Source organism: Anguilla rostrata, chromosome 1 (genome assembly GCF_018555375.3).
Source record: "Anguilla rostrata isolate EN2019 chromosome 1, ASM1855537v3, whole genome shotgun sequence".
Lineage (NCBI taxonomy): Eukaryota > Metazoa > Chordata > Actinopteri > Anguilliformes > Anguillidae > Anguilla > Anguilla rostrata.
Window position 1 is genome coordinate 21,124,617 of NC_057933.1, and position 12,779 is coordinate 21,137,395.

Here is a 12,779-nt window from a genome sequence, read left to right on the forward strand (position 1 = left end):
TTTTGTCATTTTAATCAACGGTGCTCAATGAACGGAAAATGTATTACCCTGGAAGCCTAAAAACGTCAAAAATCTAAGCTGCATCGAACCAAAAAGATAAAAGCCAGTGATTTGGCACGTTCGTTTTTTGGCATTGTAGTTTTTTTGGTTGAACAGACTATCGCTTTTAAACTGCTGGAACAACAAGTTCCAGAATGCACCACTTTTGGCTCAACTCCCAATATGTCACTTGACTGACGGTTTCCGTATATCAAGCTCCAACACAATACACCCATTCAGTGGATGGAGTTGGAGGAGAGAAGTGCTTTCAGTCTTGCGTTGAATATTTGCTCTGGCCAACGATCGCTTGTAGTTGACCGGTTTGAAGATGTCTGACGGGGGTGGAGGTGAAGATAGCTCGGGGAACATGGAGGTGTCCGCTGTCGTGCAGACGGTTGCCGATACTTCGGTTCTGCAAAAGCATATTCGCAAACTAGTCCCTCTGCTTCTAGAAGATGGCGGCGAGGCTCCGGCCTCCCTGGAAACCGCCCTAGAAGAAAAGAGTGCGGTGGAGCAGATGAGGAAATTCCTCTCAGACCCTCAAGTACACACCATTCTGGTTGAGAGGTGTACTTTAAAAGGTTTGTCTAATGAAGCTGATCTGACTTAATTTAGTATAAATTCTATTTGCTTTGTAATTGTCGGAAATAAAAATCATGCTGCATCATTCTGACGTTTGGGCTGGGGTTAAAGAAAGCTAGCTATTTATGCTGGATTATGTCCCGTTGTTCAACTAATGTTGGATATCTCGCCAAGATCGCAAAGTTATATGTTAACTAGCTATCTCGGTTTACAGTTGGTTAATGCACTGGTTTTGGTAACGTGCTGCTAGCCCAAGCTAACATGGTACCTGGGGTTTATTTCAATTAGTGTACGTATCAAGCTATTTAACGTAAATAATATAATACCGACGTTCGACTATGACGAAGTTTTCATGCTAGTCATTTGCCAAGTCAGCTAGCTGCAAATGTAGTATCTTAAGCACGGAGAAATGAATATAGACAATTTTACGATCACTCGATATCTACCTATTGCCGTGTGGACGTTTATGTATTGAAATCGCGACAGATTATGGGAACGAGCTGGCTGCAGCAGTTCCGCCCATCCTGAAACATGTAGGCTAGATGGTTTTTGGATGGATCTGTCAAGTTCGGCTGTACTCTAGAGTGACAGATGGGTACTTTGATGGTTAGCTAACACTAGATAACTAGATAACTTGCTTTATATAAAGTTAATAAGGTATTAAGCAGATTGGATGATCTGCAGAACTAGCTAGTTCGTGTCATAGAAATTTTAATTAATTATCGATAAATATTGCATCCCGAAATTAACGATTAGTTGGCATTGTATCTCTCCTTATGTTTAGTCATTTGTAAGCAATAAAAAATGTGCGTAGTCATTAGTCGCAATATAAACTCTTCCTCATTCTAGGTAAATCTCGGAAAATGCCTAAAAAGATGCCCATTTAGCAAGCTAACCAATGTTATGTCATTAACTGCATAATGTGTTAATGGCTAAAATCCCAGATCTGGCTCTCGCAAAAACTTGCCACCTAATCATCCCCTGATTTAATTGGCTAAAAAAAAACAATTCTCTCCCGAGGATTGTGGTTGTACTGGGCAGCTCCCAGGTGTGAATGTGTATGAGTGTGAAGCAGGGCGTTGCTTCAAAATAGCATCCGTGCTCAGTGAACCTACCTTGGGTAAATAAAGGTTAAATAAAATGAAGTATTTGCTCAGCAGAACATCAGGCGATTGTTATTATTGGCTATTCTTGCTAGTCATATGATGAGGGGGTTCAAATCGCCTCAAGCGGTAATGTGGAATAAACAGTACCCTGATTCATTGTAGAAGATGCTTGAATTAAAATTAAATGTACCTTACAGCAAAGTCTTTAGCCACGAACATGTGTTGTGCAATACCAGTTCCACCGACAGCTTGTCTTGTACGCGTTTTGACAAGAATGCGATTTTTTCACTTAAATAATAATGGGTTGTACTTCACTTTGTATAGTGTGCAGATAGCAAGTTTGGCTAACTTAATTCTTAAAATGTTGGGTGCAATTACTTGTATAGTAATTTTTGTTCAGTTCCAAAAGGAATGCTTTCTGGAAGCCGTTTGCAACGGTTTTGTGGATGTAGCTATTTTAAAGTTGATCAGTAATGTGCGGAGATAGATATTGTCCCCTCCTAGGAGTGAGTTAGCTGCATTTTCCCATGTCATCTTCATTTAAATATAGGATTTTCTTCCTTGGCTTGATGCCTTTGCACAGGCATAGTCAGTTAGGGGGAGTAAGAGTGGGAGGAACTGTCTAGCTGCAATGCAGGTCCATCTCTACGTTTTGGGCCTTCTGCAGCAATGACATCATTTTGCAGACAACCCCACCCATCCAGACATCAGCTGATGGCAAGGCTGTCTAGGCAGCTCTGCGCCATAAAGCTAAGCTGCCACCACAACCACCCACTCTTCTTCAGTTAATTGTACCCATAGATGATATGTCGTTAAAACCATTTGGTACTCCCCTGGGCTACAAAGCAGCCCTATCTGGTAGCCAAGCCAATTTTTGCTCCATAATGCCATGTTTTACATTTTATACTACAAATGTAAACTGGAACAGAGATTCCGTATTATGGAATAAGTAGATGATCACATACATCAAATTAAGAAGGAAAAATGTAACATTTTATTTCTATAACAAACTATTTATGAATTGATTACTTTGTAGTTAAGCAGAGCACACAAGTCTGGATAGCTATTCTGTATAGCCTTGTTTGAATTTGATAGTTAAAAATTATAAGTAGAAAAATAAATAAGAGGTTCTGGGGTTAGGCTACTTTTTCGGCATTATATTTTCACTGAAGTTACATTTATTTGTAAAATACTGTTTAGTCCAACCATCCATGCTGTGTTACCATTTTTAAATTTTTCATTTAGCATTTCCCCTGGCTTTGTTTTGTTTGGATGGTGGCCCGACAGGGAAGTAACATCCTGTAATGCCCTGCCATGCAATTGTATTGTTGAAATGGTGTATTTTAATTTTAATTTTTAAACTGAGGAATTCAGCCGAAACATTTAAAATGTATGATTATTTACTGCATTTACCAGTGTCTGTAAACTATTACAACAACTCCAGCTGACAAATATTATGATAGTAACTTCCATTTATTCTACAGCTGCAGATGAGATTGAGTTTGTATTGTAAGACCCTTCTTTTGTCTTTCTCAGAGGATGTTGGGGATGAGGGAGAAGAGGAGAAGGAGTGCATCTCCTACAACATCAGCATTGATATTCGCTACGGGCTGAAATCCAACAGGTACAGGCCACAAGTGTACGGTGTGCGGAATGCCCTTGATAATCTATGCTAGGAGACTGATATCTCAAGGTAGCAGCCTTAATCATCAGGAATAAAAATGGTGTCTATCTATGTCATGTCTTTCATTTCAGTCCTGATCAGGGTGGGAAATAAGCTTAGATCAGTCGACCTTCAAATTCCCTTTTTTAAGTGTTTGTTGAATTATGATGCATTCATTTACCAGATGCTGAGCACTATTCAGAGTCTCTTTTAAAACAGTGCCATGAATATTATCCCTGTACTATGTGTGTTTTTCAACCACATTGTTTTTGTGAATTTTAGTCAGTTAAGTTTAAATGCTTTGAAACAACACCAGTCTAAAATAATCCATAATGCAGCATAGGGTTTTCTAATAATGTGAACTTGAGTGAAATGTCATAGACTTGATTTAGTGCCACATAATACAAGCGTTCATGTGTCATTGCAGTTTGGCGTTCATCAAGAGGACAGGCGTCATTGATGCAGACAAGCCCATTTCTACCCAAGTGCGTGTCCTTACTTTGAGTGAAGATTCCCCCTATGAGACCCTCCACTCTTTCATCAGTAATGCCGTCGCCCCTTTCTTCAAGTCCTACATCCGAGAGTCTGGAAAGGCTGACAGGTAGACCTGAAACTACAGATACCACAGAAGTTGTCCTCAAAATTTTGAAAAAAGTTAGATGAACTATTGCTAATAGGATTAAATTATAATAATTGCAATGGTGCAAAGAAAATGCTTTCAGGTGTTGCATGTAATTGCTGGGCTTGATTTATTTAATTAATTAATTAATTTATTTATTTATTTATTTATTTATTTATTTATTTATTTATTTATTTATTTATTATTAATAGAGAAGGACTTGTGGTCCTTCTGTATATCTTGGTCACTAGACAAACACCTCTTGTTCTAACTAACTGAACCCAATGGTTGAACGTGTGAAACCAGGAACCTTGCTACAAAAAACATGAATTTCATTAGCACTGCAGGTGCTAAGTTAAAGTGTTCACAGATTTCCTATGGCTCATGGATCAGCCTTTAAAGCCCACTTTTCCCTGCCTCACCCAGGGATGGGGATAAGATGGCACCCTCTGTGGAGAAGAAGATTGCAGAGCTGGAGATGGGGCTGCTGCACCTGCAGCAGAACATTGAGATCCCAGAGATAAGTCTCCTCATCCACCCCATCATCACCAACATCGCCAAGCAGTGCTACGAGCGTGGAGAGAAGCCCAAGGTCACAGATTTTGGAGATAAGGTTGAGGACCCCACCTTCCTCAATCAGCTGCAGTCAGGCGTCAACCGCTGGATCAGGGAAATCCAGAAGGTGAGCAGGGACTTGATCCTACAGTTTTCCTTCACAACCAGCTAACATGCTCATGCTCCTTGACTTTGCTCTCAGTTTTTTTCTTCCCATCCTTCATTGACTTTTGTCCCTTAGGCAAAGGCCTGCCTTTGGCCAAATCATGAAACATAATCAATAAATTTGCGTGAAACCTAATTTGAGAAAAACTTGCCCCTGCTAAAACTTTTGCTAAGAGCATTGGTTGAGTTGATTTATTTGCAAATGAGAAAAAAACTGCAGAACTTTTGCTTATTTCAAGGCCTAGTGAAGCCATTTATTCTTATTTTCCCAGATTCCACTCTTGTGGAACTCACATTCACTATTGATTTGATTCTAATTTAATGTAGGAAAATTAATGCATTGTTTTCTTCCTCCTCCCCCTGCCCAAATCTTAGGTGACCAAACTGGACCGCGACCCTGCCTCTGGGACAGCACTGCAGGAGATCAGCTTCTGGCTGAACCTGGAGCGTGCTCTAAACCGCATCCAGGAGAAGAGGGAGAGTCCGGAGGTGCTGCTCACTCTAGACATCCTCAAACACGGCAAGCGCTTCCACGCCACCGTCAGCTTTGACACTGACACTGGTAAGTCCCGTCTACCTTTTCCAAAGATGTAGAAAGCACGCCTGTTTGCTTCATCATTACTGTGATTCCTGTGGCAGAAATAGGAACTTTTAAAGGCTAACTGCGACTCTCTCCTTCCAGGTCTGAAGCAGGCCGTGGAGACCGTCAATGACTACAATCCCCTGATGAAAGACTTCCCGCTCAACGACCTTCTGTCAGCAACAGAGTTGGACAAGATCCGCCAGGCCTTGGTGGCCATCTTCACCCACCTGCGCAAGATCCGCAACACCAAATACCCAATCCAACGTGCCCTTCGTCTGGTTGAGGCCATCTCCCGGGACCTAAGTGCCCAACTTCTCAAGGTCCTGGGTACCAGGAAGCTGATGCATGTAGCTTATGAAGAATTTGAGAAGGTGACTACACTGGTTTTCATTATACTATTCTTTGTGAGACTCCCTTCCTCATGCAAAGTACCAGGCATAGTTATATTTTTTTGTTATTGTTGCGTATTATCCTTTTCATAGTTGAATTTGTACTGAAGCATTATATGCAAGGATGCAATGGCAAGAAACTTTTACCCATTCGTCTATAAGCCCACCTTCTTAACTACGCAACATTGCTGCCCAGCTGTGACTTCTCTAGGTGTTTTACTTCATGTACTTACGTGTGCTTTATTTGTCCCTGTGTGTCATGGCAGGTCATGGTGGCGTGCTTTGAGGTATTCCAGACCTGGGAGGATGAGTATGAGAAACTGCAAGTGCTGCTAAGGGACATTGTGAAGAGAAAGAGGGAGGAGAACTTGAAGATGGTGTGGCGCCTTAGCCCCGCCCACCGTAAGCTGCAGGCCCGTCTGGATCACATGAGACGCTTCCGACGGCAGCATGAGCAGCTGAGGGCTGTCATCGTGCGCGTTCTTCGACCTCAGGTACAGAACCATGAAGTCAAGGGACATCAATCAAAGAGTACTTGTAACACATGCATGTTTATGTCGTTTAACTGCAGATACACTTAATTTAGTATTGGGTTGTTGAGGTGATTAGAACAGTTCTTTGCTGGTGTTGCTTCACCCCAAAGGGGAACATGCTCATAACTGCTTTTTCCACTGGTCATAGGTGTCAGCTGTGCCCCAGCACACACAGGGTGAAACAGTGGAACCACCTGACATGAAGGTGGCCGAGGTTCTGTTTGATGCGGCCGATGCCAACGCCATTGAAGAGGTGAACCTTGCCTACGAGAACGTGAAGGAGGTGGACGGCCTCGACGTGTCCAAAGAGGGGATGGAGGCTTGGGAGGCAGCCATGAAGCGCTACGACGAGCGAATCGACCGCGTGGAGACCCGCATAACTGCCCGTCTGCGCGACCAGCTGGGAACTGCCAAGAACGCCAACGAGATGTTCCGCATCTTCTCCCGCTTCAACGCCCTCTTTGTTCGGCCACACATCCGAGGGGCCATCCGTGAGTACCAGACGCAGCTCATCCAGCGTGTTAAGGATGACATTGAGTCTCTGCATGACAAGTTCAAGGTGCAGTACCCCCAGAGCCAGTCTTGCAAGATGAGCCATGTCCGAGACCTGCCTCCAGTGTCGGGCTCCATCATCTGGGCTAAACAGATTGACCGGCAGCTGACTGCCTACATGAAGCGTGTTGAGGATGTCCTGGGAAAGGGCTGGGAGAACCACGTGGAGGGCCTCAAGCTCAAGCAGGACGGTGACAGCTTCCGCGCCAAGCTGAACACCCAGGAGATCTTTGATGACTGGGCCCGGAAGGTACAGCAGCGCAACCTGGGCGTGTCAGGCCGCATCTTTACCATCGAGAGCAGCCGTGCCCGGGGCCGCACAGGCAACATGCTGAAGCTCAAGGTAAATTTCCTGCCTGAGATCATCACTCTCTCCAAGGAAGTGCGGAACCTGAAATGGCTTAGCTTCCGTGTGCCCCTGGCCATTGTCAACAAAGCCCATCAGGCCAACCAGCTCTACCCCTTTGCCATCTCCCTTATTGAGAGTGTGCGCACCTACGAGCGCACCTGTGAGAAGGTGGAGGAGCGTATATCCATCTCCCTGCTTGTGGCTGGGCTGAAGAAGGAGGTGCAGGCCTTAATCACTGAAGGCATCGCTCTAGTGTGGGAGTCCTACAAGCTGGATCCATATGTGCAACGTCTAGCTGAAACAGTCTTCAACTTCCAGGAAAAGGTCAGACTTTGAGAATTTTTCAAAATCTAAGTTTGGAAAGCAACTGCCTGATTAAATATGAAGCTGAAGGAGCTGAGACTCACGTGATTGCATTTCCCCTTGTTTTCTAGGTTGATGACCTCCTCCTCATTGAGGAGAAGATTGATCTTGAGGTGCGCTCTCTGGAGACCTGCATGTATGACCATAAAACCTTCACTGAGATCCTGAACCGTGTGCAGAAAGCTGTGGATGACCTCAATCTGCACTCGTACTCGAACCTGCCCATTTGGGTCAACAAGCTTGACATTGAGGTCAGCACATTTTTTTCATGCCTGTTTGTGTTCCGTAGGGAAGAAGGTGTTACGCATTAGTTAAATTATTTTTCAGATGTTAAAGATGTCTGTTGAAATATGTCAACAATACAAATTTCATATTTCAGTCAAACATTACCTTAAGGTATTTTGTTTTATCTGTCTCAATTGTACATCCTATGTTCAGATTTTTTGTTTGACAGTCTCTCAGTCTCTGCTATCAGTGGTTGAGTTTGTTTGGTGATCCCTGCAGATCGAGAGGATCCTGGGCGTACGTCTGCAGGCTGGACTCAGGGCCTGGACACAGGTGCTGAGGGGGCAGATGGAGGATAAGGCTGATGTGGACATGGACACAGAAGCTCCACAAGTGAGCCACAAGCCTGGAGGAGAGCCCAAAATCAAGGTACGCAGTCAACCACCTGAATTGTGTTATGACTTCAGGTGAATGTACAGAGAAACTGTTTATATTTTCCCCAAAACCCGTCAGCTCAAAAAGGTTCCACTATCTAATATTGCCCTTTCAGTGACACAGGGATATCACTGTCTGTTATTTTGTGGTATTTAAAGTAAATGATCCGTCGCATTGTTCTGAGATTCAGATTTAAGTTGATTGTCCTCTCTTTGCAGAATGTTGTGCATGAGCTACGAATCACCAACCAAGTGATCTACCTTAACCCTCCCATCGAAGACTGCCGCTACAAGCTATTCCAAGAGATGTTCTCTTGGAAGATGGTCATCCTCTCCCTCCCACGCATCCAGAGTCAGAGATACCAGGTGTGTGATGGTTTGACTGCTTGTTCGTTGCACCATGTAAAATATTATGTTTACCACATCCACAAGGAGCTGGTGATGAACTCTTCTTTCGCGGGCAGGTGGGCGTACACTACGAGCTGTCAGAAGAGGAAAAGTTCTACAGAAATGCTCTTACCCGGATGCCTGATGGCCCAGCTGCCCTGGAAGAGGCCTACAATGCAGTTAAGGAGAACGTCAACGAGGTGGAGCAGTACGTCAAGGTGCGATCCTTGTTTGTGTTCCCAAGAAGCCTTTGGAGGTATGACAGAACAAGGTTGTTTGTGAAAGGATATGAGCAAGTTATTCACCCTACTGTGCTTCTGTGATGTTTTCCTACAGGTGTGGCTGCAGTACCAGTGCCTGTGGGACATGCAAGCTGAGAACATTTATAACCGCCTCGGAGAAGACCTCAACAAGTGGCAGGCCCTGCTGGTCCAAATTCGTAAAGCCAGAGGGACTTTTGACAATGCAGAGACAAGGAAGGAGTTTGGTCCTGTGGTCATAGACTATGGCAAGGTAAATAAAAAAAATAAAAAAATAATAATTAATTTGCTGTTAAGAAAACATTTTCTTTCATGTTAACTGAATATTGACAAAGGATGCCTGGATGTGCCCGTCACAACTACAGTCTAATCAATTGTTTAGCTGCTAATGGCTAATCTTTCATGTCATTCAAAATCCAGGTTCAGTCAAAGGTGAATCTGAAGTATGACTCATGGCACAAGGAGGTGCTCAGCAAATTTGGGCAGATGTTGGGAAACAACATGCAGGACTTCCATTCCCAGATCTCCAAGGTAAGTCCATGAGAATGCCAGCATCATAGTTTCACTTGAACTGCCCTACAACCTCAGACTCACCCATGCATTTGCGTGCCACCCTCTCCCATAGTCTCGGCAAGAACTAGAGCAGCACTCCGTGGACACAGCCAGCACCTCGGACGCTGTGACTTTCATTACCTATGTCCAGACACTCAAGCGCAAGATCAAGCAGTTTGAGAAGCAAGTTGATGTAAGTGTTTCTCCCGCACAGAGAACGCATCTCTGGCACCATGCTCATGAAAGAGGCTCCTGATTGAAAATTAGGTGTTTGGAAATGATACATTAGTGTCAGGTATTATAAGTGGTATTATTCAATGGTTATGCTGTTTTCCCCTCTGCCCCAATAGCTCTTCCGCAATGGCCAGCGTCTGCTGGAGAAGCAGCGCTTCCAGTTCCCGCCTTCCTGGTTGTACATTGACAATATTGAGGGTGAGTGGGGAGCCTTCAGTGACATCATGAAGCGCAAGGACACAGCCATCCAGCAGCAGGTGGCAAACCTCCAGATGAAGATCGTCCAGGAAGACCGGGCTGTTGAGAACCGCACTACTGACCTGCTGACCGACTGGGAGAAGACTAAGCCTGTTGCCGTGAGTTTGCTCCTCCCTACGCACCTGGCCTGAATAGTGTGTCACAGAGCTGTGGTCTTTATGGGCCATGTGTGGAGTGTCTCTGACAAGATTTGCTGGTCATTACTCCCTGCAGGGAAACCTTCGTCCAGAGGAGGCGCTGCAGTCCCTCACCATCTATGAGGGCAAGTTTGGCCGATTAAAGGATGACAGAGAGAAGTGTGCCAGAGCCAAAGAGGCCCTGGAGCTGACCGACACTGGTCTGCTGAGTGGCAGCGAGGAGAGGGTGCAGGTAAGCTCATTCTTCTCAAGCATGGTAATGGACATTGAACATCAAAGCATTGATTGGTTCCATTTCCAAATCACACTGAATGTCTTTGAAAGTTCTTTGTATATTTGTTTTGTCCCATCTTTGGTGCTGTAGGTGGCACTGGAGGAGCTTCAAGACCTGAAGGGAGTGTGGTCAGAGTTGTCCAAGGTGTGGGAGCAGATCGACCAGATGAAAGAGCAGCCATGGGTCTCTGTGCAACCACGCAAGGTGAGGAATTTAGATCAGCATTCAAGTGCATTGCATTTCCTTTTCCATAAGGCGGGAAAACTCAGTTTCTTTTCCTCTTTGTCTGTCTCCAGCTGCGGCAGAGCTTGGACGGGCTTCTGAACCAGCTGAAGAACTTCCCAGCACGGTTGCGACAGTATGCTTCTTATGAATATGTGCAGAGGCTCCTCAAGGGCTACATGAAGGTGAGCCTGTTGGGCTGCAGACCTCTGCAGGTCATATTGCTGGCCCAATTTGATATAAAACATTTTTGTAAAATGTGTTTGTGATCAGCATTGATCTTACAACCATGAAACAAGTTTTATCCCATTTGAAACAAACAAAAACATCTTGAGCCAAAAAGCTACCTATGGATGCTCTTCGTACTGTGAACATTAGTGTTTTGTCCCTGTTAGATCAACATGCTTGTGATCGAGCTGAAGTCCGAAGCCCTGAAGGACCGGCACTGGAAGCAGTTGATGAAGAGGCTGCATGTGAACTGGGTGCTGTCTGAGCTGACGCTGGGCCAGCTCTGGGATGTAGATCTGCAAAAGAATGAGATGATTGTGAAGGACGTGCTGCTGGTGGCCCAGGGAGAGATGGCTCTTGAGGAGTTCCTCAAGCAGGTGAGAGACAGTGCTAGGTGTCTTCTTCTCCCCACACCCAAATTTAGTTTTCTGCAAACACTCGACCACATCTGATGATCTTGTTCATTTCTGTTTTAGATTCGGGAGGTGTGGAACTCTTATGAACTGGACTTGGTCAACTACCAGAACAAGTGTCGCCTCATCAGAGGTTGGGACGATCTCTTCAACAAGGTCAAGGAGCACATCAACAGTGTGTCAGCAATGAAGCTCTCTCCCTACTACAAGGTGAGTGATACAAACTCCAAAATTGAGAGTCCTTGGACAATGATTAATTGTAATGTATGATAATTTGTTCCTGCAATGCTTAGTGTCTTAGTGTCATGAACATGCATGTCTTCACACTGCGAATGCCTGGGTCTGCAGGTGTTTGAAGAAGACGCACTGAGCTGGGAAGACAAGCTGAACCGCATCATGGCTTTGTTTGACGTGTGGATTGATGTTCAGCGTCGTTGGGTCTACCTGGAGGGCATCTTTACTGGCAGTGCAGACATCAAGCACCTGCTTCCTGTGGAAACCCAGCGGTTCCAGAGGTATGATTACTCTATGGTGAAGGACTTCAGGTGCTTCCTACACTCAAGCGCTAGCGCTATTCATCTTGCTATAGCTTTCAGCCTGCTTCCCCCTCCAAGATAGGAAGGGCATTGCTTTGGTGGAAATATATCTGAAACATCTTACACACAAAGAGTTAAATGACCCTCAGCTAGGCTACTCATTTGTGCATTATTCATCTTGTAAATGGTGCATTAAGCGGAGTTTATGTCCAGCTAACTTAAGATATCAACATCTTGTAAAATGGTTTAACACACTTGTGAATTCTCATGCTATATTTAATTTATTTCGCCCTATCTAGCATCAGCACAGAGTTTCTTGCTCTCATGAAGAAGGTGACCAAGTCACCCCTGGTGATGGATGTGCTGAACATCCAGGGGGTACAGAGGTCACTGGAGAGACTGGCTGACCTGTTGGGCAAGATCCAGAAGGCCCTGGGCGAGTACCTGGAGAGAGAGCGCTCGTCTTTCCCCAGGTGAAAACATCTGACAATTAACACATTGTCAACCCTGTTTCTGCTTCCAACTGGATGGTTACAAGTGACGAGTTTCCATTTCTTACTTTCTCCTCAGGTTCTACTTCGTTGGAGATGAAGACCTGCTTGAGATCATTGGCAACAGCAAGAATGTGGCCAAGCTGCAGAAGCACTTCAAGAAGATGTTTGCTGGGGTGTCCAGCATCCTCCTGAATGAGGACAGCACAGAGGTGCTGGGCATCTCCTCCCGCGAAGGAGAAGAGGTAGGACAGAGGTGTAGTTTGTTGTATGTTTGAGGGTGAGCGATGAGTGGCTAATGGACATAAAGCCACCTAGTACTGGACGCCGTTTGGTCACATCCACTCCTGTCTTCCAGGTCCTCTACAAGACCCCAGTGTCCATCACTGAGCACCCCAAGATCAATGAATGGCTGACCCTTGTGGAGAAGGAGATGAGGGTCACCCTGGCCAAGCTGCTGGCTGAGTCGGTCACTGAGGTGGGCGCCTTCAACAAGGGCACCTCCATCGACCTGAGCACCTACATTGACTGGATCGACAGATACCAGGTACCAAGGCATCACCATTCAACCTTACAGCCCTTCTATACCAATGGATACAGATAATGCAAGTGTTTTGTGAGCTGTGTAAA

General features: G+C 45.0%; 1 protein-coding gene across 3 annotated transcripts in view; it reads left to right on the plus strand.

Annotated features, from left to right (window-relative positions):
• Positions 1–261: 261 nt before the first annotated feature.
• dync1h1 (dynein, cytoplasmic 1, heavy chain 1) overlaps positions 262–12,779 on the plus strand; it is a 35,583-nt gene continuing 23,065 nt past the window's right edge. For all 3 annotated transcript variants that reach the window (XM_064329614.1, XM_064329606.1, XM_064329623.1), the window contains exons 1-25: positions 262–620; positions 3,264–3,351; positions 3,818–3,991; positions 4,436–4,691; positions 5,105–5,291; positions 5,412–5,683; positions 5,968–6,195; positions 6,383–7,459; positions 7,570–7,749; positions 8,003–8,152; positions 8,377–8,523; positions 8,622–8,762; positions 8,881–9,057; positions 9,225–9,335; positions 9,430–9,549; positions 9,707–9,946; positions 10,062–10,217; positions 10,350–10,463; positions 10,556–10,666; positions 10,877–11,086; positions 11,186–11,332; positions 11,471–11,637; positions 11,958–12,131; positions 12,229–12,394; positions 12,508–12,696. In XM_064329614.1, coding sequence (XP_064185684.1) covers positions 368–620; positions 3,264–3,351; positions 3,818–3,991; positions 4,436–4,691; positions 5,105–5,291; positions 5,412–5,683; positions 5,968–6,195; positions 6,383–7,459; positions 7,570–7,749; positions 8,003–8,152; positions 8,377–8,523; positions 8,622–8,762; positions 8,881–9,057; positions 9,225–9,335; positions 9,430–9,549; positions 9,707–9,946; positions 10,062–10,217; positions 10,350–10,463; positions 10,556–10,666; positions 10,877–11,086; positions 11,186–11,332; positions 11,471–11,637; positions 11,958–12,131; positions 12,229–12,394; positions 12,508–12,696 — 5,235 coding nt within the window. In that variant the 5' untranslated portion in view covers positions 262–367. The remainder of the gene's footprint in view (positions 621–3,263; positions 3,352–3,817; positions 3,992–4,435; positions 4,692–5,104; positions 5,292–5,411; positions 5,684–5,967; positions 6,196–6,382; positions 7,460–7,569; positions 7,750–8,002; positions 8,153–8,376; positions 8,524–8,621; positions 8,763–8,880; positions 9,058–9,224; positions 9,336–9,429; positions 9,550–9,706; positions 9,947–10,061; positions 10,218–10,349; positions 10,464–10,555; positions 10,667–10,876; positions 11,087–11,185; positions 11,333–11,470; positions 11,638–11,957; positions 12,132–12,228; positions 12,395–12,507; positions 12,697–12,779) is intronic.